General features: G+C 36.2%; 1 protein-coding gene across 2 annotated transcripts in view; it reads left to right on the forward strand.

Moving 5' to 3' along the window:
* UPF2 (UPF2 regulator of nonsense mediated mRNA decay) overlaps positions 1 to 21303 on the forward strand; it is a 104542-nt gene extending 83239 nt beyond the window's left edge. For both annotated transcript variants that reach the window (XM_037066012.1, XM_037066013.1), the window contains exons 16-21: positions 4342 to 4475; positions 6492 to 6596; positions 7106 to 7204; positions 10612 to 10779; positions 19944 to 20085; positions 21179 to 21303. In XM_037066012.1, coding sequence (XP_036921907.1) covers positions 4342 to 4475; positions 6492 to 6596; positions 7106 to 7204; positions 10612 to 10779; positions 19944 to 20085; positions 21179 to 21303 — 773 coding nt within the window. The remainder of the gene's footprint in view (positions 1 to 4341; positions 4476 to 6491; positions 6597 to 7105; positions 7205 to 10611; positions 10780 to 19943; positions 20086 to 21178) is intronic.
* The last annotated feature ends 3897 nt before the right edge of the window (positions 21304 to 25200 follow it).

Consider the following 25200-nt stretch of genomic DNA (forward strand, 5'->3'; position numbering starts at 1 on the left):
CTATTCAACCAGTAAAGGCATATGTGGTTCTTTTCCTTGTCTTGATTGTCTACTTTCTTTTCCTTTTCAGGTTTCTAGTTGTTTAAAATGATCATTTTAATTAAAGTGCCTATTTATCTCTTATTTATCTACTTTACATGCTTTGGAGTAGTTGATGCCTAGCCTTGTTTCTCAAAGACTTTTGTGAGTGATAACTCTATATAGTGGGCATGAGGAAATACTACTTTGACATCCAGTTTGGTAGCAGTAAAGAGAGCAGTGTGCTTTATTCTTTATAGACTTAAGTTTTCAAGTGAAAGGACTTCAGCCTCTCTTGAGGAGTCTATCCTTGTTTAGAATATGGAAAGGGAAAAATAGGTCACCATTTGTAAATGAAAATAAAGGTGACAACTAGAATCACTATGCTATTTTCATCCTATCCCATTTTCATCCTGTTTTAGAGTCTGAATATCAGGAAGAAGGTCTGCGTGACTAAATCTATTTCCTGTTGATTAAACCCATAATATAATACAATATCAAGAGCCTTGGTAGTTTTTTTGTTTACTTGGCCAATTCATCATCTCAGTTTTATCGTAACCCAGTGCTAGCATAATACTTAATAGAAAAACACCCCAAAACTTCCCTTATAATTATGTTCAAGATCACTTTTAATATAATTAAAGGTAGTAAGTGTTCATGGCAGAAAATTTGAAAAACACCAAGAAGACAAAAATCACTGATAGTTCATACTTAAAGATAGGTATATGTTAACATTCTGATATATTTTCTTAAATTTTTTCACATATACTGTTTTATAACTAGATTTTTCTCACATAATACATTATGAAATTTTTCACATAAAGTATTTCTGTAAATATTTTATTAAAAACTATATTCCTTTGTATGAATGTGCTATCATTTATTTAATACTCTTATTTGATGTTTAGATTGTTTCTTGCATTGCACCACTATAAATAACATACTTGTGTTTTTTGGTGTGTGTATCTTGATTTTTTAAGTATAGACAAAATTACTGGTAAGGACATGCTCTTTATATTTAACAACAAACCTAAGATGATAATAAGCAATATTACTTAATTCTGGTTTGGAAGTTCTAAATAGTATAATAAAAGAAACCAAAAAGATGGAAATAAAACTGAAAAAAGAAAAGAAGCCATAAGAATAAATATTATAAAGCAAAAGAATGTACTTCATGAAATAAAATCAGTAGGATAGAATAAAAGTCCCAGAAGTTGCCCCAGTTAAATAGAAAGCAATTTAGTATATGGTGAACTAGGAATGCTAAAGATAAGGCCAACAGGTGTTCATTTGGGAGAAAAATTAATGAGAACCACATCTTATATTGTCAAACTCTAGATGGATTAAATATTTACCTTTTAAAAATTAAAAATAGAGCTTATTATCAAATATTTGCAGAGGTTTAATTTTCCCAAATTTTAAAATGACAGAAGAGCCCTGGCTGATACAGCTCAGTGGATTGAGCATGGGCCTATGAACCAAAGGGTCGCCAGTTCGATCCCCGTCAGGGCACATGCCTGGGTTGTGGGCCAGTCTCCCCCACTTCCGGGAGGAGATGTGCAAGAGGCAACCACACATTGATGTTTTCCTCTCTTTCTCTCTAAAAATAAATAAAGTCTTTGAAAAAAATGATAGAAGAAAGCATACCTGTAGACAGACTAGGGTGTTTAAAATTTATACAATAAAAAATTAATATGAAAATATTGTATTTTGGGGGTGGGCTGGAATGGGAATAAAAGACAGAAAACTGTACTTGGATAGTTAAAATTAAAAAGAAAATACCATATTTTAAGGACTATAAGACGCACTTGTGTTTTAGAGGAGGAAAAACAATTTTGGAGCAAAAAAATGGTGGTTAAATATTTAATAGCATAAGTCACCCATCCCCCCTGCACAGCAAGCCAGAGAAGCTACATTTGGACTATAAGATGCAATCCCCCCTTTCCTCCCAAATTGGGGGATGTGTCTTATAGTGTGAAAAATATGGTAGTTTTCTTGCCAGGTTATTAGCACTTACATAAAGAACACAGGAAATTGATAATAGAATAGAACACCCCACTAGAAAAAATAACATGACATAATCAAATACAGGAGGATAGGGAAGAGTTAGTATTTTTACTGAGTAATGCCTGTTTGTCAGAATGATGGAAGAAAGTAATGTTACTGTCATTTGACAGATGAATTAAGTTAAGCCGAAATCAAAGCACTTGGTTAAGCAGTCAAGCCAGAATTCAAAGATTGCTCTTTCTGACACATAGAGTATATGGGGGAAATGCTCAGCATGTCTAGTAGACAGAGAAATATAAATTAAAACAATCTGAAGAGAAGTATTACAGTTATTATCATCTCTGTTCTGAGCAGGAAAACTGAAGCAGCAAATCACTGAAATTTAAGAGAACAGTATTTGATTTCTGACCCCCAGTACACTTAATTCTAACACACACATTTCAGTGTTTTACTGTTTTCATTTTGTCGTCTGTTTTATGTATACATTTTTATCGGCATTATTTATTTTAGATTGACAGTGACTTAGGGATCAGCAACGGGGTAGTTATTATATGGTCTATCAAATGCAAAATATAATATTTATAAATTGTTTTTGACACTAACTTGCAATGCAAATGAAAATGTTAGAATTAGTATATATTTTCCTTACAAATTAGAAGTATGCCTATCAAAACAGTGCTACTTATGTAATGTAGTTGTTCCTGTGATGCATGTTTTAAGTGGATATAACAAGCATGTGATGGAATCTCAGATTATGTGAGTTTATCACCACTGTGATATTTTTACTGAGAATGCTTAGATTTATACAGTCCTGACTTTCAACTTTTTGCCTTTGATACCTGAAATAACAGTTCATTATTTTGGTTCTTCAATTCCCTATAAATAAGTAAAATTTACATATGTAAAATCTATTTGTATTTACAAAAGCTAATAAGGAGTAGGTTAAGAAATAACCTACTTTTCTTAAATATTAAGAAAATATTTACGTTAATGGAATTTCAATCTGAGACACCAAATTTTTTACTCAGCATAATTTTCCTTTTAAAATAGATATCTCTGAGCTTCATTCATCTTCGCCCAATTTTTTTTATTTCCAAATTTGAATATACATAATCACTCTGTACTTTTAATATTTTTGTCAGTCGTTAATTAATTGCTTAGACTTAGGACACTGGAGTAATATTTTACTTTTATTGGTTGGGTTATTCAAACTCTAGGCTTCAGTATTCCTCATAAAATGGAAGAGTTAAATCACATTATTAGTAAAGTTTCTTTCAACTCTACTTGCCCAAGATTCTGTGAATAAACAAGTATTTACTAAATACATAATGTGTGTTTATCAACATGTGGCCTCGGATAACTTTTTGAATATACATGTAAAAGAAGTTCTTTGTCCTTAAGTGCCTTCTAATATAATGCAACATTTGTGAAATCATTTAACAGTTATTCTATGGTATATCCTTAAAGTGCTATGGTAAAATCTCTAAGTGCAAATAGGCAGAAAAGTAATAGATTTTATATTGACAAGAGTATTGATAAGCAAGATTGCAAGGTATGGTGTGCTTTAATGACAGAAAAATCTGATCTCTCTATAGCAGGAGGCTTGAGAAAAAGCGTGGATAAGAGTAGGATCAGATGAGACCACATTATGTGCCTCTTGACAGTGGAGACAGTAGTTTGAGATTCAAATGATAAGAATTAAGAAGGTAGTGAAATGTGGATGAACGTGGGGAAGTGGAGGAGTTCCAAGCCAGGGAGTTCCTGTGAGAGGAGAACGCTGTTACTTTACTGAAGGGAAAAACTAACCTCTGTGGTGACACAGCTGCTGGGTGTGTCGCCGTATTGCTTTGCTTTCCCTCAATCTTAATTTGCAGACATTCAAATTGATAGCCTAATGTGATTTCTCCATTAAAGTGACAATTTTGTATCTTTGTGTTTTTAGAGGTTCTTAAAATACTTGATTAAAATGTGGGACTGAGGTGCATCTTATATGACTGAGGTGGCACTTTATGTGTAGTTGCATTTTGCCTTTGTTTTTATGAGACTGAGATAAACAGTTTGAAGCTCTAAGAAAAGGAAAAAGTGTGTATATGTATTTTTTTGTTTGCTAGTGACTAAAAAATGTATCAGTTGAATTGAAGCTCTGTTTAGTTTGTATAATGTTTCTCAAAATAGTTTTAAATTCTGTTTATTATGGTATTGAGAAAATGGCTGTTGATGAATTTTCTTAATACATACTTTTAAATAAAGTGGCTTAGTATTGAAAACTTGCCTTTATGTTTTTTAATGTATTTTCTACTTTTCCTTCATTTCAAGGCCTTGTAAATGACAAAGATTCAAAAGATTCTGTGGCAGGAGAAAATCTTGAAGAGGATGAAGAAGAAGAAGAAGGAGCCGAGACAGAGGAACAATCTGGGAATGAAAGTGAAGTAAATGAACCAGAAGAAGAGGTGATGACTTTTATTTATAGCAAATAGGTACATTTGTACAACAGTATTTTGATTATATGAGCCAAAATTTTCTTTATAAACTAGAATGTACACCTTAGTTTTATTACAGTAAATGTACAGCAACTAATAGTATAAATCTGTTATAAACATCTTTGGATTAATTAAGGGTTTTTTAAAAAGTAAATACTGATTTTAGGATTACTTTTATTATCAAGACTTTTTTTGAGCAGTTTTAGGTTTATAGCAAAATTTAGGGGTAGGTATAGAGATTACTTGTGTACTCCAAGTCCCTAGCTGTGCGCAGCCTCCCCCACTATCATTATCCTTCACCAGAGTGGTGTATATGTTACATTGATGAGCCTGTATTAACACATTGTTATCACCCAAACAAAGCCCAGAGTTTACATTAGGGCTGTTGTGATATACAGTCAGTCTATGGATGTATGTATCCATTATTATGGTTGTGACTTAGCTAATAAGCAATTTGAAGAAAAAAGTTGTTTANATTAAGGGTTTTTTAAAAAGTAAATACTGATTTTAGGATTACTTTTATTATCAAGACTTTTTTTGAGCAGTTTTAGGTTTATAGCAAAATTTAGGGGTAGGTATAGAGATTACTTGTGTACTCCAAGTCCCTAGCTGTGCGCAGCCTCCCCCACTATCATTATCCTTCACCAGAGTGGTGTATGTTACATTGATGAGCCTGTATTAACACATTGTTGTCACCCAAACAAAGCCCAGAGTTTACATTAGGGCTGTTGTGATATACAGTCAATGGATGTATGTATCCATTATTATGGTTGTGACTTAGCTAATAAGCAATTTGAAGAAAAAAGTTGTTTAATCTTCTGCCTTAATCTCACTTTTGAATATGACCTTTTAACCTGTGAGTTTTATGAGAACAAAATTACTGACTAGATATTAATGAACTTTGCTTTATTTTTTCTCAGATATAATGGTGTATGAAATCCGAAGTTCAGCGTACACCATTATAACATGCTCTGTTATTTTTATTCTATTATGCAACCCCACATGAAATTACTTTTCTACCATTCTGGACCTACCAAAATCTCATTTTTATATGGTTCAAGCTAATAGTTTCTTTTTTTCTTTTTTCTTCTAAACCTGCTTAAGTTAAAATAATAGAATATCTGAGATTTGCTGCATGATCGGAGGTTAGACTGGGGAATAAGTTTAGGGGTATAGAAGAAAGTATGAACTGACCGCGAACTAATAGTTGTTTAACTGTGAAATGAGCAACTAAGGTTCTATCAGCCATTTTACTTCTGTTTACATATATTAAAATTAGAAAGTTAAAGAAAAATAAGAATGAATAACAATAAGAAAATAAAATTTAAACCATTAAATTAGCACTTTTTCATTTGTTTTTAGTATAAACATCAGTTTACAATTATTAAGATTAGTAGTAGGTATGTATGTTTGTTTGCATACCTTGAGTGTTTAAAGCATTTAGGAGAGTGTGATAATTTAGAATGTTATTTTAACTTTCCTGAGCCTTAGAATTTGTGTATGAAAATGGGGACAGTAAAAGTTAATCTTCCTTCTTCATAATTGGGTAGGACAAAAACAAAATGAAGTATGTGATAGAACCTTCCAAACTGAGGTTTTTTTATACAATGTAGTGCGTTACAAAATTGAGTCACTGCTCTTAACTAGTAATGATGTTAAAATTAACAGTTAAAATTGATATTAAAAAACAATTATAACAGATTCAGTCTCTTGAGCTAATTAGGGAAGAGAAAAATACAAAAGGTTCAGGAAACTTGTTTCTTGTGAAATTCAGGGAAGAGATTCTACAGAGGATCATTGTGTTATTAGGTCCCTAGTGGATGATAGTGAAATGGATTTCAGCTATTGGTATGTAGTGACTGTTGCCAGCTGATGTTACCCTACCATTGATAATAATACAGACATTTCAAATCTTTTTAAGGCATTTAAAATGTAATAACCCTTTTCAAAATGTTTTAATCTTCTACTTATGTTAAATAATTTCAGGAGGGTTCTGATAATGATGAGGATGAAGGAGAGGAAGAAGAGGAAGAAAACACAGATTACCTTACAGATTCAAATAAGGAGAATGAAACTGATGAAGAAAATAATGTATGTGTGGCTGAAAATTTACTTACTGGAATTGTGCAACATTTTCATAGTATTTTAATTTTAGTCCTAAAGTTTTGTTTTTTGTGATTACTGAAAAATATTTCTTTAGATGTGTATTTTTTGCCCTGACTGGTGTGGCTCAGTGGATTGTGTGCCAGCCTGTGAACTGAAAGGTCACTGGTTGAATTCCCAGTCTGGGCACATGCCTGGGTTGCAGGCCAGGTCCCTAGTTGGGAGCTTGTGGGAACCAACCCAATAGATGTTACTTCAAATCACATTAATGTTTCTTTCTCTCCCTTCCCCTACTCTAAAAATAAATAGATAAGGTCTTTTTTAAAGTTTATTTTCAGTTTGCTTTCCTATCTAAAAACTTTTCTTTACACTTAATAATATTATTTATTCCTTAAATATATTGAATTTAAGTTAATCAGTACAAAAGGCTCTGCCATACGAAACACTACAGTTAAAATTTCTGGTCTCATTTCTTGTTTTTGTTTTGTTTTATTAAGGAGGTAATGATCAAAGGAGGTGGACTTAAACATGTACCTTGTGTAGAAGATGAGGACTTCATTCAAGCTCTGGATAAAATGATGCTAGAAAATCTTCAGGTACGAAATGTTGCTCTAGTCCAGAGTATCTTCTCAATACAAGATATGGCGGTACATTCAATACTGGTTAATAGGAGGGTCTCTGCTGTCTAAATGTTTGACTCTGCGGCAGTTTTTCTTTTATTTAAACAGTTTGCAACTGACAGTACTTGTATTTCACTCCTGGATTTGCACTTTTCTTTGACATTGGGGGAAAATGTGTTAAATGTAAGACTTGGAATAGAATAATTTCATTGTACCAGCTTCTGCCTTTTCTTTCTGAATCATCTGTTTCTAAGACCCTTTACTTACAGCAGTTTGTTTAGGAGTCATACTTTGCAGAAGATAAACATTTGGGGAAATTTTAATTTTGTAAATCCCTGAGTTTGATTTATAATTTGAATAACATAAATATTTAGAGGAATATTGGTTAATTGATGTTTAAAGACATGTTGTTTAATGTATTCATGACATTAATACACTGGATTTTATTAAAAGCTCTATCATCCCAGTAATTTGGAGTAAGTATGTGTTTACTTTAGCCTATACATAGTAGCTGTTGCTTAACACCTTGGTACCTTGAAAAGAGTGCTTTTGTGGGAGTGGTGGGGTGACAGCTCCATGGGGTCGGTTCAGTGAGAAATGGAAAGGGAGGAGGTGACAGTATTGGATTACAGATTCAGCTAATTCTTGAGATGTTTCACTAGAAAGGGAAGAAAAATGGGGAGGTAGCTGGGGAAGGTCAGAGTTAAAAGAGGAAGATTATTATTAAGATTGAAGATATTACAGTGTCTTTATATGCTGCTGGGGAGTAGTCTGTTAAAGGATAATAGACTTTACCTTTATTGGTGATACTACTAGAGCTGAAAGCAATGATAATGTACAAATTACCATTACAGGTAATTAGGCCAATTTGCTCCTCCCTAAATATATAAACATTTCTTCATATACCTAGGAAGCTCTTAATTTATGAAATAAGTCTTATAGTCATGTCATTTAGGAGCACAGATCAAATTAAACAGTCATTATAATCTATAATCCCTTTGAAGAGATAACAGTTTACTTTCTAAAGAAACTTTTCCTATCTTAATGTGACTCAGTAGTCACTTAGTCATTCATTTGTTTAGCAAATATTTATTGAGCATCTATAGTGTGCCTAACACTGAGCAACAGTTTATTCTAAAGTAGTAAATAAAAACAGGCCTGCTTTTTACTCTCAGGAAATGTAGCTTTATTGGGGAAGGTAGATATTTTACAACTGAATGAATACATACTTTCAAATTATAATAAATGCTTAAGAACTAAAAGAACAGAGTACTTTGGTAGAGAGTAAGAGAAGGGCTTTCTTCAGATGAGATAGTCAGGGAAGCATCTCTGAGATTATGGCTTTTAGACAAGGCAAGTAAAACTGAGTCATCCAGGCGAAATATGGGAATGATTTGTCAAAGGTCCTGAGGCAGAAAAGCACTTGTAATGTTTGAAAAACTAAAAGAAGACCAGTATTAATAGAACCTAGTGAATTTGTGGAAGTGTGGTACAACATGAGGATGGGTAATTGGATGGGATGCCTTCGGAGGGGCCTGGTCCTATGTGGAGGTGGCTCAGACTGGAACAAGCTAAAAGCAGGGAGGCTAGATAGACAGCTGTTGTGCTAGCCCCAGGTGAGACATGATGGTTGTCTACCTAGGATAGTGACAGGGCACCTGGAGAGAAGTCTATTTGAAAGCTGCTTTTACTGTATTTCACTGTGTATAACATGCTGTCCTGTATAATGTGCACCCACCGCCTAGCACCACCACCCATGTAAATGTGTATCCTTACTTTTCCTCAAAAATTTAGGCAAAAAGTGTGTGTTATACACCGCAAAATATGGTAAATGGTAGAAAGAACTGGATTTATTTGGTGTTTGACTGAATAGTGGGTGGTGGGGAATGAGGAGCCAGGAAGGACACTCAGTTTTTTAACTTGGGCTACTGGCTAATCACTCTGGCAGGAAACAGGGTAGAGTGAGCAGGCATTCCACTTGGCTGTGGTAAAGTTTGAGAAGTCTGTGGGGTGTCTAAATGGAGATGTGTGGAGAGCAGAAAAGAAACAAATGGTGCAGTTGTTAGAGCATATTTAAAGCCATGATAATAAGTGAATCACCCAGGTGTAAAGTATGGAGAGAGGAGAGAAACAGATTCAGAGTGGAGCCCTCAGGAACCCCAATGTGTAATTCACCTATCAAGACATGTCTAATATGATCCTTTCAAATATTAAGCGAAAAATTTTTATAAATCTTAAAAATCATAACCATGGGAGAAACTCAAGCAAATTCTAACAAATTGGAGCTTTGAAGTCAAACATTTGCTACACCTTTATTACCATTTTGCTTGATTTGCAAGTCTCTTATTATTAAAGGTCTCTTCTTATTATTTAGTCTATTATTAAAAGACTGAATTGTAGTAAAGCCATTATGGCCTTTATGGCCTTTCAGTGTTGGCAGCTTAGCTTTAAAACATCCTATTTGGCTCCTTCCTCATTTATGTTTCATTCATTATAGAGAATTATTTGCAGTTCCCTAAGTGCACTGTGCTGTTTTATATAATTACTTTTGTACCTGTTCGTCCCCTGCCTAAATTTCCTCCACATCCCATCTGCTTCGAAGAAATCATATTAAGTCTTTAATATCCTCAAGTGTCTCATTTTTATTCAGCTTCATGAAATCTTAGCACCTATTCATTCCCAACCAGGTAACTCCATTTCCAACACAGGATGACTCGTATTTAATTAATTTCTCTCTGCTTAACAACTTTATGAGTCCTTTGAGAATAGACTTTTTAAAAAATATTATCTCCTAGCCTAGCACACTAAGTCTTCAGTGAAGGTTCGTTTAAATAAATTGGCTGATAAATTTAGTATAAATGTTAAAAATAATTGATATTAACAAACAGGAAGTTAATTTGAACATTCATAGACTCCATTTATTTGTAAACATTAATTGAGTGCTTGCTGTCTGTAAAGTATTGCCATAGAACACTAGGGAAAAGGGTATACAGTGATGAACCACAAGTTTTCTGGAGGATTGTCACAGATAAGCAGGCAATTAGACATACAGAAATTATGAAGGAAGATGTATGCTGTGATTATGAGTGAAAGGGCACAGTACATTCAAGGAACAGGGAAATTTAGTAGAACCTATAACATTGTGTGTTTGGGCTTGGAGGGGCTTGAGTGATAACCAGGAGCCAGATCACAGTTCTTCCAAGCCAGATGCAAGGGTCTGAGGGCCAGGGAAGACAGTAGTTTCACCTGCACTTCTCAAAGATTACTCAGGCTCTAATGACTGTGTTTTAAGAAATAACACTGAATGCATTGTTTGCAATTTATATTTACATTTATCCCAGTGTACTTTAGAGTATTTATATTTTTTCATTTGTATCTTTAAGCAACGAAGTGGCGAATCTGTTAAGGTGCACCAACTTGATGTTGCTATTCCCTTGCATCTCAAAAGCCAGCTGAGGAAAGGGCCCCCACTTGGTGGTGGGGAAGGAGAGGCAGAGTCTGCAGACACGATGCCATTTGTCATGTTAACCAGAAAAGGCAATAAACAGCAGGTAAGAAACTGCCCACTGTGTATTCAGGGTTGTTAGTTATCAAGTGAAAGTTGTAACTGTGTTTTATAGGTTCTAAATTCTTTTTTGCCTACAAGGGGAAAAGAGTTGGAAACATTCAAAATACTCAGTGGTAGAAATAATTTTATCTAGTATATGTATAGAAGACACATCTGGCTTGTACCAAATGGTATTTTTGAATGGAAAGGACATTTATTTCAGTAGGAAGGTTTCCTAAGGGTGGTGAGAGTGGGAAAGGAAAAGAGGATGATGGCTGATACATCTCAAGAAAATGTTCAGTTGTTGAGATTTCTCTGGAAAATCATTATTTTTTGACCCTGAATCCTCCTCCATTCCCCTTAGACTGCGTCCCTCTTCTTTCCTGTAGTTCACAGAGTCATTTCCCTGACCAGGAAGCTGCTACGACAGGGATTCATGCATTGACAGCTCTCATCCTGCTGAGGGAGAGAGACAAACCTCATATACTTGTAGATATTGAAAAGTGCTATGAAGAAAATAAAGCTGAATTCTAGGATATATCCTGTATTACCTATGCTGTAAAAAACATTTCAGAAATCAAGCTGCCTCTTAGAGTTGATGGAATCTTAGGATAATTGGCAACATTTTCCTGTTTTAGTGGTATGCAAAATAAAGGTGCATCTTAAAAATGGAATCTTAAATTCTATAAAATAGGTTAGCTACTACAACTTTTCATAGATCAGTCCACTACCTGGCTCCCATGCTTACTCAAATAGTCAATACCAGGTATTTATTATTTACTTGCTATGCACCATGCACTGTTCTATGTGCAGAACATACAGGAGGCAAACAGTCTTCTCTCGGGAGCTTTCATTCTATGTTGGGAGGCAGACAATAAAATACGTATTATCAGGTTGGGAAAATGCTGTGAAGAAAAAGAAAGCAACATAAAAGGATAGAAAGCATCTGGGGTAGAGAGGAGGCCCTGAGAGAGAGACTGCTGCTTCAGATGGACCATCAGAGAAGACGTCTAATGAAGTATCACTTATGATGGAAGGTATATTTTGTTTCCTTCCTCAAAGAGATGTAGCCTCAGAGATGATGCTTAAATTTTATCTCTGCTTTTGTCCTAAAATTTTTTGTTTACACAAAGGATCAAAGTTGTACAGTATACCATTATTTTGCTGTAGTGTAAATCTTGAGCTATGAAAACTGTATACCAATTAGAATATGGGATGGATGGATGGAAAGGATTTACATTGTGACTTATTTTAATAGTTAACTTTGAATTAGGTTCAGAACCCTGTGGTAACTTATTCAAACACTGTTCCCATAATTCCTTTCCAGTATTCAGGCCTTTCCTTCCTTCTTGCATTATGGTACTTTGAGGAAAGTTTTGCCCTGTCCCACCCTCAGGTCAAGGTTAAGCTCTGTCATTTCCCCACTCTCCAATCCTCCACTCATTCCCTAGAAAAATTAGGACTTCTTTTGATCTTTGCACACAATTACTCTCCCCAAAGCACTCGGAACTGCTAGTTCAGTTGACAGGATACTCAAAAGGTCAGAGTTTTTTTTTTTCCTTGAGATGAAGTTCTCTGAGCTAGACTTTCCTGTTTCCATCATCACATTTTAGGTCTGCTTCATTTTCTTTTTCTTAAAACCTTTCAGTCCTTAACACCAGGTTTTTGGGGCACCAAAAAAAAGTTTGTGTTTTTTAACTGTGGAGGGCAGTGCGTGGCAACTTCAGTTAGCTGTACAGTGGTTCTCATTCCTTTGCAGCTGCTGAGCAGTGGTATTCCATTGGCACACTTCTTGAGCCTTGATTTTTTTCATAGATAGAAGAGGACTTAGGAATGTAATTACACAAGAGTAAATATTAAGTTATTTTATTTGTCTTTCCCTTTGTGAGGCACACATGGAAATTCATTATACCTTTGTCAACCTGCACACCCCATATTACCTTTTCAGAATAAGTAAGTACTAATTAAATCAAAAGCTACATTACAAATCTTTTGAACTTTGGAAGAAAAATTTTACTTCAGCAGCTCTAAATTATAAATTATTATAGCCCTAAATTATAAAAAGGACAGGTGTTTCATAATAAGACTGTGTGGTTATTTCTTAGAAAGAATATTTGTAATTTAAAGTGGGCAGATTATATACGGTGTAAACCATATAACTTCATATAAAATGATTATTAGTCCTTAATTCTTAAAATGTGAAATTTTGTTTGATTTTTAAGGAAACATTTTTATTGAACTTCATTTAAAAACATTAGCAAACATGAAGTGAGAGTTCAGCATACATGGTTATTAAGTAAATTTTCAACTCAAACTTTATTTGGAATTTTGGAAAATGTTCAATTTTGGGAACATTATTTGAAGAAATATCACTGGCATTTTGTGGTCTGAAAAAGAAAATATATTTTGTTCTGATATTTATTTATTTATTTGGCTTTTGGGTGTTGGCCCTTTTAGTGCAACGGTTTTTCTAGAAACATGAAATGTGTTGCCGTTACAGGAATCTTTAGTTCTTAAGTGAAAGATCTCTTTGTGCATAAATTTGTGCTCAGAAATTACATTCTTCTATATTCATTAGGAAAATAAAAATCTGCACCAATAAAGTCATTAGTTGAAAAGGAAGGATAATGCTATTGATAATTTACTTTCTTATTTTGTTTTTAAAAATCAAAAACATTTTAAATTAATGGAACCATTATATGATCTTTTAAAGCTATTTGATTGTTTTAAACAAATGCACAGTATATTTATTACAGTTTAATATTTGTAACAATCCAATTTTTTCAGTTAATATTTATAAGGAATCATGATTTTTTTTACTTAGTTTTTGACTGGAGTAATTGATACCTAACATAGTAACTTGGGATTTTATATATGTATTTGGATATATACATATATACATGTGTATATATACTTTTACAGTTTTAGCTACAGTTGTAAAGTAGCTTTAAAATACAGTGTAAATCACCTTTACCCATTTATATTCCAGGAAATCTAGTTTGAGTGACTATAATTTCTTGCCATCTAGCTTGCTATAAAGTAGTACCTCTCTTAAAAGAATCTTAGCAGCTTTACAGTAAAGCACGGGGTGAGGGTGGCATCAGAATATTCATCTCTTGCGCTTTCTGTATTTATTACTATCTCTTTTCTATTTTTTTTAAACACTAAATACTTAACTTTTTGTAAAACTTGTCTTGGGTCATAAAGTGTTTTTGTCTTTTATTTATAATTATTTCTCTTTAGAAGATATTTAACTTTTTAGAAGAAATTGTTAGTCTTAGAAATGAATAGAAATCCTATATTTTTCACATTTTTATCAGATCATAATGAAAAATTTTATAATAGAATGTTTTATTAGAATAATTACCGTTATCATTAGGCTCAACATTACTGATTTATGAAATAAGTTTTGTATATTGTTATCAGGAGCCTAATAAGGGGGGAAATGGCCACCGTGTTTTCTTTCTGAGTGTGTAAATGTGACCGATGAAAGCATCTTATAATGGCAGCTGTAATTTCATGGTGATCAAGAAATTATCTGCATTTCTTACTGGGGGGATTCAGTGGAGTACTGTGTCTCTTGTTCTGTGTTTGCATATATGCCTTCTCAAATACAGGTGCAACAAAATGCTTTGCACATAAGTAGTGCTGAAAATAATTTCATTATGAATTATTGTGATACCTTACAATCACTGCTATTTAATATGTGTAAATTTATTATTTCACATATCAGATGCATATAAATCTATTTCAAGCTGAATTTTTTCATTAATCTGTTTTTTACGTCTGTCTGAATTTTGAAAAATAAATTAAAAGGTTTATTACAGGAAATGATGGCTATTTTATTTGACTTTGTTTCAGTTGTTTTTGTTAGTGGAAATAAGAAATAGTTGGGGCAAGTCCCATTGGAGGTAGACACATTCTGATGTAGATTACTACACAGGCCTAAGGACAGGTGTACAGCAGTAGTTAATGATTTCAATTTCTAGCCCTGGCTGGTGTAGCTCAGTGGATTGAGCACGGGCCTGTGCACCAAAGCGTTGCTGGTTTGATTCCCAGTCAGGGCACGTGCCTGGGTTGCCAGCCAGGTCCCCAGTTGGGGACTTATGAGGGACAACCACACATTGATGTTTCTTTCCCTCTCTTTCTCCTTCCCTTTCCCTCTCTCTAAATAAATAAATAAATAAATTTTTAAAAATTTAAAAAAGATTTTAGTTTCTACCTATTTGTTGTCAGTCTCATTTTGCTGAAAAGGTGATTTTTAAAAATCGACTTGTCATTTTATTTTGCTAGTAGTTTTATTTTCAGAACATGTAGGAGATAATAAGGGAGACAATTATTCTGAACTTGATTACATTTAAATGCATTACTAGTAGGTAATATTTATGGAGTACCTACTATGTGTGGTAGGTTAGGCACTACCTTGTGCACTTTACATAGTTTTTACATACTCATTTAATTCTAACAGTAACCCTAAAAGGCAGTACTTGATGTTCTCATTTTACCATTGAGGAAAAAAAGATTCTTAACCTATTGGCCAAGTCATACTAATCAATGAAAAGGCTGAGTATGAACCTAGTCTGCCTGATTACAAAAATCCACTTTCTTAACTTCTTTGCAGCACTGCCTGGCAAGTATGTATTTCAGAAAGAACTGATTGTAATGTGGAAATGAATGGAAACTTGGAGAAAGGGCAGAATAAAAGATGGTATAGTATTTGAGGTTGTAGAATAAGGAAAAATTGACCACGATCAGGCCATATACGTTAGAATTTAGAAATAAACAGCTTACAATCAGCTGTTTAAAGGAGATGTGATTCAGGAAGATGAGGTGCCTTTTTAAAAGGCTGTGTTGAAGATCATGAGAACAAGTAAGGGTAAATTCCACTGCTTGTGGGGAGGTTGTGGAAAAAACAACCATTTATTTTAGTTTTTATCAAGAGGACAGATTTCAACCTGAAAGGGTAAATTAAAAGTTGAGTAAAATTAGATAGTGTCAAAAGGGGTAATTTATTTACTTTAAATGAGTTTCAGTTTTTAGGTGTAAACAAATTATATCCTCAAGGACTAAAAGAACTATGTATAATTGTAGAGCAGTTATCATTAAACTTAAAAAAGTCTTGCCCTGGCTGGTGTGGCTCAGTGGATTGAGCAAGGGCCTGCGAACCACACAATCATGGTTCGATTCCCAATCAGGGCACATGCCTGGGTTGTGGGCCAGTTCCCAGCGGGGGACTCACGAGAGACAACCATACATTGATGTTTCTCTCCTTCTCTCCTTCCCTTCCACTCTAAAGATAAATAAATAACATCTTTTTTTAAAAAAAAGTCTTACAGAATGGGGCAGTAGTCAAAAAAACTGATAGTGAGCAAATTTTTTTTTCAAAGAGCAGGAAAAAATAAATTCTGAAAACTATAAAATCTAGTAAACTCTTGATGTCAACATGAGTCTAGATTGAGTTTTAAAATAGGTGATTTTGGTCATTAGGAAAAGACTGAAATGAAAATATTTAGAATGGCTAAAATACCAACTGTTGATAAAGGTGTGAAGGAGCAGGAACCCTGATATACTAGAATGTAAAATGGCGAAACTACTTTGGAGACCATTTTTGCAGCTTCTTAAAAAGTAAAATGCACAGCATATTTCATTTAAAAGAAGCGAAAACATGTCCATACAAACATTTGTACAAAAACTAGAAACACCAAAAGCTATCAGCGAGCAAACGGATAAACAAGTTGTGGTATAGTTATACTAGGGAATACTACTCTACAATAAAAAAGTAATGAACTGTTGATACATACAACAACATGGATGCATCTCAGAATCATTGTGCTAAGTAAAAGAAGCCAGATAAAACAGAGTAGGGTTGTATGGTTCAATGTATACAAAGTTTTGGAAAGTACAAACTAATCAATAGTGACAGAAAGCACATCAGCAGTTGCCTAGGGATAGGGTAGAAGAAGAGATTGGTTACAAAGAGGGACAAGAGGAACCTTTGGTGGTGATGGATAGCTCATTATCTCATGCATATGCATATGTCAGAACTCATCAAATTGTACATTTCAAATATGTGCAGTTTACGATATGTTAAGAATACCTCACTAAATTCTTTTTAAAAAAAATGGTTTTGAACTCCTGATAGAAAGTGATAGTTGCAACTTAGTTCATCGAGGAAAAGGGATGGGGTCTCTAAATGCTGGTAGCTAAATGGACTACTTTAAATATATTTTTGTTTTGATATGTGAGCTATTATCTATATTATGATAAAAATGAAATGTAGTTGGTTGGGTTTGTAGATAGTTTTTTTAATATATTTTATTGATTATACCATTACAGTTGTTCTATTCCCCCCTTCATTCCCCTCCACCTGCACACTCCCTCCCCCACTATTCTCCCCCCCCTTAGTTTATAACCATGTGTCTCAATTTCTTTAGATTCTATATTTCCCCCACTATTCTCGCCCTCCCCCCTATCTATTTTCTACCTACCATCTATCCTATTTTCTGTGCCTTCTCCCCCCTTCTCCTCCTCCCACCCCCCTGTTTCTAACCCTCCATGTGTTCTTCATTTCTATGGTTCCACTCCTGATCTAGCTGTCCTCTTGGTTTGCTTTTGTTTTAGGTGTGGTGGTTAATAACTGTGTGTTTGCTGTCCTTTCACTGTTAATATTCTTTATCTTCTTTTCCTTAGATAAGTCCCTTTAACATTTCATATAATAAGGGCTTGGTGATGATGAACTCCTTGAACTTGACCTTATCTGAGAAGCACTTTATCTGTCCTTCCATTCTAAATGAAAGCTTTGCTGGATAAAGCAATCTTGGCTGTAGGTCTTTGGATTTCATGACTTGGAATACTTCTTTCCAGCCCCTTCTTGCCTGTAAGGTCTCTTTTGAGAAATCCGCTGACAGTCTGATGGGTACTCCTTTGTAGGTGACTATCCCCTTATCTCTTGCTGCTTCTAGGATTCTCTCCTTCATTTTAGTCTTGGCTAATGTAATGATGATGTGCCTTGGTGTGTTCCTCCTTGGGTCCAACTTCTTTGGGACTCTCTGAGCTTCCTGGATTTCCTGGAAGTCTATTGCCTTTGCCAGACTGGGGAAGTTCTCCTTTATTATTTGTTCAAATAAGTTTTACACTCGTGGCTGTTCCTCTGCCCCTTGTGGTACCCCTATAATCCGGATGTTGGAACGTTTAAAGATGTCCTGGAGGTTCCTAAGCCTCTCCTCATTGTTTTGAATTCTCATTTCTTCATTCCTTTCTGGTGGGATGTTTCGTTCTTCCTTCTGGTCCATTCCATTGATTTGAGTCCCAGTTTCCTTTCCATCACTATTGGTTTCCTGGACATCTCCCTTCATTTCAATTAGCTTAGCCTTCATATGTTCCTCTAATTTGTTACTGTACTCTACCAATTCTGTGAGCATCCTGATAAATAGTGTCTTAAATTGGGCTTCCGAGAGGCTGGCAATCTGTTGGTCGCTTAGAGTTATTGGCTCTGGGACTTTGAGTTCCTCTTGCGCCATCTTTTGGGCTGTTCGTGCCTGTTAAGTAGCAGGATCGGAGCCCTAGGTTTTCACTAGAACAGGGCAAATCAGTCGCTGGGTTGTGACGTTGTATGTGGGGGCGGGGTCAAAGAGGGACAATGGCTTCCCTCCGCTGCCTGCTGCCGCGACCCCCACCAGCACCGCAGCCACCACCGTCACCAGGCCCACACGTTTCATTCTACGGCACGCGAGTGTGCCACCGCTGTCAGCCCTCCACCACTGGGTTCGCCCCCTGGGGCCTGCATGGTCCGTCTCACTGCGCGCGAATGTGCGACCTTGGTCAGTCTGCCCTGCACCCCGACTAGTTCTGGGCTGCCTGCGCTCCTAGGTCTGTCCCGCCCAACCCTGCTCCGCTGCTGGCTCCACCTCTCTTACCATCCTCGTTGAACGGTTCATAGCTGTCGGACTTCCGTATAATTTGGTTTTCTGGTCTCTGGGTGTGTCTTAGTTCTCCAAAACTTTTGTTGTATCCAAACTTGGTTGTGGGAGAAGGCACAGTGTTTCCACCTATGCCTCCATCTTGGCGGAAGTCGGTTTGTAGATAGTTTTACACCCACACCTAATATTTTTCACTTCAGTATATCTGGCCTTAGCGTTCTGGGTATTAACATTTTAAGAGGAGCATTGACCATACCTGCATCATCAAAGAGAGTAAACACCAGGAAAGAACATCTGAGATAATACAAAGAATAAAATCATCAAATTAGACTCAAATGTCGCAGATCTTATGCAGTGTTAAGCTTTACTAATAATTTCAAGGATGCAGACATCCAAAAGGCATAGATTACTAAGGGAGGGAGAGGTACCGGATCCTGAGCACAGCTCCCCACGTCCGACCTTTCTGCATCAGACGTGAGTTGGGTCCAGAGTATTAGAGGAGGTCTCTTAAGGGGAGGGGTAAGTTATACACAGCAGAGAATTTAGGTTATGAAATGTCTCCATTTATTGCCCAGATAGTTGCATAGCTTACTCAATAATTTCCAGGGAGCCCATAAATTCATAGAGTCTATGTTGTTTTGTTTACCTTGCACAATTCTAAACCCAAGGACATTCTGCTACAAACACAAACATTCCATAGATAAGGACTGTCTCCCATAACAGAAACAGATTTTGTATGTCTGTTGCTTAATTCTTCCTCCTTTCCCACACCATAGCTATCTTTAGAAATATGAAGGTCTATTAATACTAAAGGGACTAGATTTGTTCTCCTTGGTTCAGGAGGGCAGAACTGGTTCTAGAGGATAGAAATGAAAAGCATGCAGATTACAATTTGCAATATAAAGCCTTTTTGACAATTACTTACACATTCTGGGGTCTGCAGAATGGAAATGATTTCATTGCTAGGTGTGCACTTCCAAACAGGGTGCAGGAAAGAGGAGCTTTTCATGGGGGTTGAACTTGATGGCCTCCATTTCCCATCCAGCCCTAATGAGTTTGTCTCTAATAGAGACAAGAGCAGTTAGTTGTGTTATCTGTTTATGTTCTTAGACTTTAGGAAAGGAAAGGCATTATTAATTTTTTTAATTTATTTAATTCTACTTAACTGTTTTATTTGAAATCTTCTCTTAATTTTCTCAAGTCATTTGTGATTTCTTTTTTTCCACCATTCCCACCCCCACCCCCCCAGTTTAAGATCCTTAATGTACCCATGTCTTCCCAACTTGCTGCAAATCATTGGAACCAGCAACAGGCAGAACAAGAAGAAAGGATGAGAATGAAAAAGCTCACACTAGATATCAATGAACGACAAGAACAAGAAGATTATCAAGGTATAGAATCATTTATAGGACAGAAAGAAGATTTTGATGTCTTTTGGGCTTTTTAAATGTAGAATATCAAAGTTGTTATTTTCAACCTTTTCATGCCATGTTTATATATATTTAGTCTGAGAAGTTGTTTTGTATATTCCATCCTATCTTAATTTTTCTTTCACTTGTAAAATAACAATAATGTAATTGTCATCATAATTTGCAAATGTGATAATAATCAATTTTTAATCATATTGTCAGTCAACTGTGAGCAAATTAATTCAACAAACACTTATTATCTCATTTTGTCTGTTTGGGAATCCTGATCTTGAAAAACTTTTTATATTTACGGGTATCGTCAAATTAGGGCTCTAGTTTTATGTAGACATATTTAACATTCTTGTACTAACTGGAACCTTGTGCAGAGATTTCACAGATGTCTCATAAGCTAGCCTTTGGGCCTTTCTGTGGCACCTAGAGCCATAAAAGGTTATTTATATACTGCTGTACTCACAAACTGCTTTTTGTGCAAGAGATTGTTATGTAAGTAAATACTTGGTTTTCTGTGTTTAAATCTCACTTCTAGAATCTCCTCTTTTAGTTGATAGCTAGCATTCTTAATAGTAAATAATAATTGCTATTATTTGGGACAGATTTTTAGTATGGGCCTCTATTTTTATATACTTTTTCAAAGCAATTCACAATAGTTCTATAAATGATTATGATCCACATCATACATTTAGGGAAACTGGACCCAAAGTCCCTCAACAAATAAGTGGCAGAGCTGGGATTTAGACCAATATTATCCTGTTCTGAACACTGTGTGTGTGATCGCTGTACTGCACTGCCTCCCATACTGTTTTACTGCCTCACGAGACACTCATATCGAGGCCAGATTGACAAGAAGGGAGCCATTGGATCTTAAAGAGCACATCTCATCTCTTGCCGTGGTCTTTCAGTACTTCTTAATCATTTTAGTCTGTTTAATGGTTGTATTTCTGTAATCAGCACCTGACAGAACTAATAAACTTGATATTCCTAGGGTTTTATTTGCTTCATGGGAGGAGTGTGTTTACAGAGTTCACCACCTTTTCTATTTTGCTCCTTATGACAGAAATGCTGCAGTCTCTTGCCCAGCGCCCAGCTCCAGCAAACACCAATCGGGAGCGGCGGCCTCGTTACCAACATCCAAAGGGAGCACCTAATGCGGATCTAATCTTTAAGACTGGTGGGAGGTAGGACCATCTCTCTCATTGCTCCCTTGGCTCTTCCGTTTTCATGATGTCCATGTGAATAACTTTGGTAGTTCTGGATTATACTTAATGATGAAGGCCTAATTACTAGCAAAATAGAAAAGTCTTTGCATTGTAGGTATTTGAGAAAAGAAGACCTATTTATAAAACAGTTGCAGGGTTGTTTTTAGCCGCACTGATTTTGGCTTTTCTGCATCTATAAAGAAGACTGGTTATAGATTACTTAATAGAAATCACAGGATTTGTGTGTGTTAGGATCTCTCAGATCATTGTTAAGTCATCTTAATGTTTACAAAACTTAAAATCTGTTTGCTAGACTTATCAAGCATGCAGGTTGAATTTATTTTGAAATATTTTGTTTGTTTGTTTTTTAAATTATGAAATGTCCTGCTGGGATTTATGCCATTTCTACTTGAACTTGAATTGCTATAAGTAATTTCACATAGAATGTGTACCCTCACAAGGCCTCATTCATATGTTTTTAAAGAATGAAATTATTTAAAGTTTTTCTGGGACCTGATCTAAAGACTCATCATCAACTCAATTTTTTGTCTTGTGGTCAGGTATGATCAAAAGTGATATTGGCTTTACTCCTCTTATTAATCTCCTTCCAGGTATTGGTGTTTAGGCTAAGGATATACAACAGCCCTAAGATGTCACCTTGTCGTTGGGGGCAGGCGAGCAGGTGTAGAAGGGAGTGTGCTAAGAATAGCAGCAGGTGTAGTTCAGTGCTGAGGAGAGTAGCATTAGGGAAAATATAGATGTTAGAGCATACATCTTTCTTTTAATATATTTTATTGATTATGCCATTACAGTTGTCCCATTCCCCGCCTTCATTCCCCTCCACCCTGCACACCCCTCCCCCACCATTCCTCCCCTTTTGTTCATGTCCATGTGTCACAAGTTCTTTAGATTCTGTATTTCCCATAGTATTCTTGCCCTCCCCCTATCTATTTTCTACCTACTGTCTATGCTATTTTCTGTACCTTCTCCCCGCTTCTCCTCCTCCCACTCCCCTGTTGCTAACCCTCCATGCGTTCTTCATTTCTATGGTTCCCCTCCTGATCTAGCTGTCCTCTTGGTTTGCTTTTGTTTTAGGTGTGGTTGTTAATAACTGTGAGTTTGCTGTCCTTTCACTGTTAATATTTTTTATCTTCTTTTTCTTAGATAAGTCCCTTTAACATTTCATATAATAAGGGCTTGGTGATGATGAACTCCTTGAATTTGATCTTATCTGAGAAGCACTTTATCTGTCCTTCCATTCTAAATGAAAGTTTTGCTGGATAGAGCAATCTTGGCTGTAGGTCTTTGGATTTCATGACTTGGAATACTTCTTTCCAGCCCCTTCTTGCCTGTAAGGTCTCTTTTGAGAAATCCGCTGACAGTCTGATTGGAACTCTTTGTAGGTGACTGTCCCCTTATCTCTTGCTACTTCTAGGATTCTCTCTTCATTTTAATCTTGGCTAACGTAATTAGGATGTGCCTTGGTGTGTTCCTCCTTGGGTCCAAGTTCTTTGGGACTCTCTGAGCTTCCTGGATTTCCTGGAAGTCTATTGCCTTTGCCAGATTGGGGAAGTTCTCCTTTATTATTTGTTCAAATAAGTTTTACACTCGTGGCTGTTCCTCTGCCCCTTGTGGTACCCCTATAATCCGGATGTTGGAACGTTTAAAGATGTCCTGGAGGTTCCTAAGCCTCTCCTCATTTTTTTGAATTCTTGTTTCTTCCTTTTCTGTTTGGTTGTTTCGTTCTTCCTTCTGGTCCATTCCATTGATTTGAGTCCCAGTTTCCTTTCCATCACTATTGGTTTCCTGTGCATTTTTCTTCATTTCACTTACTTTAGCCTTCATTTGTTCCTCTAATTTGTGACTAAAATCAAGCAGTTCTGTGAGCATCCTGATCACCAGTGTTTTGAACTGTGCATCTGAAAGGTTAGCTATTTCTTGGTCACTTAGAATATAGGCTCTGGGGCTTTGAGCTGTTCTTGAGTCATAATGTTTGGTCTGTTCACACCTGTTTTGTTTGAGGAGCGGAGCCTTAGGTGTTCACCAGGGTGGGGCGACCTAGTTGCTGGGTTGTGACGCTGTATGTGGGGGACAGGGTCAGAGAGGGGAAAAAATGGCGCTTTGCTCAACTCCACTCTCTCTCAGATTTCTGTCCCCTCTGCGGCTTCCCACAAGCAAATTGGGCCCCACTGGTGCTGGTTCCCAGGTGTGTGGGCCTGTGCACCCTCCAGGACCCTGTGGGTCTCTCCAACGAACTCTCTGTGAGCCTGGGAGCCTCTCCCAGCCCCTCAACCCCAAGAAAGTCTTTCCAGTTGGTGCTTTCAGGCTCTTACTCCTGTTACTGTGGCCCTAGCCTGAGCAGTCTGTCTCACTGTTCGCTGCTTTGCTTGGTTTATCTGCGCGCAAATGTGTGACCCTAGTCAGCCAGCCGCCCTGCATCCTCACTGGGTCCACCCATCGCCACCCCATGCCTGGGATCCACCAACAGCCTCCGCCTCCACTCTGGGTCTGTGGGACGAAGGATCTTTCCAGCCCGACCCCACTCTGCCGCTGACTCCGCCCCTCTTACCTGTCTGGCTGAGTGGTTCATTGTTGTCGGACTTCTGTGCAGTTCAGTTTTCACTGTTTTGGCTGCGCTTTTGTTACTAAAACTTTGCTGTCTTTAAATTTAGTTGTGGCAGGGGGCACAGTGTTTCCAACTACGCCTCCATCTTGGCCGGAAGTTTAGAGCCTACGTCTTTTACTGACTGACTATATTTATTTGTGTGTACCTGATAATGGTTTATTTTTTTAACTATATGCTTAGACAACTTGAGTCGGATTTAGAAAGTAGGTTTGTCATGACAGTTTAGGACTCAGTTTTTTAACATCTGTTGAGTGCAATGTTTTTAGAAATCAAAGTTAGAAATGTTTAGGAAGAAAGGAAGAAAGGATATACAAATCCCTCTAAGTAGGCATAATGAGATATTGTTATAGTTAATTTTATTAAATTTATTTTATTAAAGTCCTTTAAGAAAACCTTTCATTGATGCCAAAATGTAGAAGAAGCTAGCTAGGTTAACAGGCCATGACAATATTAGTTTCCGGCTTTTATATTTTTTTAGAGTGGCTCTAAATATATACCATAGTGTTCTTAATAATGCCTGTTTCTTCTTTTTTTCCTGTAATTAGAAGACAGAAGTGTTAGAATATTTTTATCTTGGTGTTTCTATCAAGTTTACCTGTTCTTATTGCAGCATAACATCTCTGAACAGCATTATTTCTATTAAGATCTCCTTCCTTCCAAAGTCAGATATTGCAAATTAGCATCTTTTCCTAATTTCTAAGTATTGCATTACTTTACAGAATCAGTAGGGTATGATGTTTCATGTGTTAACTGATATCCACAGTAGGATTGGCTCCTCTCAGGTTACATGCCTCTAGCACCTACCGTGGTTTCAGTCCTGTACTATGGAATATTGAAAAGTAGGATAAAAACAGTTTTGTAGTCCATTGGGCAAAACAAATACAGGTAACTTGGAAGAGCTAGTTCTGCCCTAGTCATATATTTCTTTTAAAAAATCATTTGAGAGTCTGTTAAGTACCAAGTGTTTCTTAGGCAGTAGGGAACAAAAGTATGCAGAAATAGATGTGTCAACTATATGCTATAGTGGATGTGTACGGGAATACAAAGGTTCACCTTTCTTAGTTTACTGCCAGTTTTTCAGTCATTTTTCAAAATTTTTTGTTAATGTTTTTCTTTCTCCTTCCAGCCCTGCCCCAGTTAGGGAAACTGGGAAGAATTGGTCACATTCTTTCTCACCTCCCCCACTGTGTGGCTAACTAGTCTGCTAACCTTCCCTGCCATTTCACTGAAACTGCCTTTCTGGAGCCACCAGGC

This window comes from Sturnira hondurensis, unplaced genomic scaffold, assembly GCF_014824575.4.
Source record: "Sturnira hondurensis isolate 20B ecotype Veracruz unplaced genomic scaffold, ASM1482457v3 Scaffold0016284, whole genome shotgun sequence".
Taxonomy (NCBI): domain Eukaryota; kingdom Metazoa; phylum Chordata; class Mammalia; order Chiroptera; family Phyllostomidae; genus Sturnira; species Sturnira hondurensis.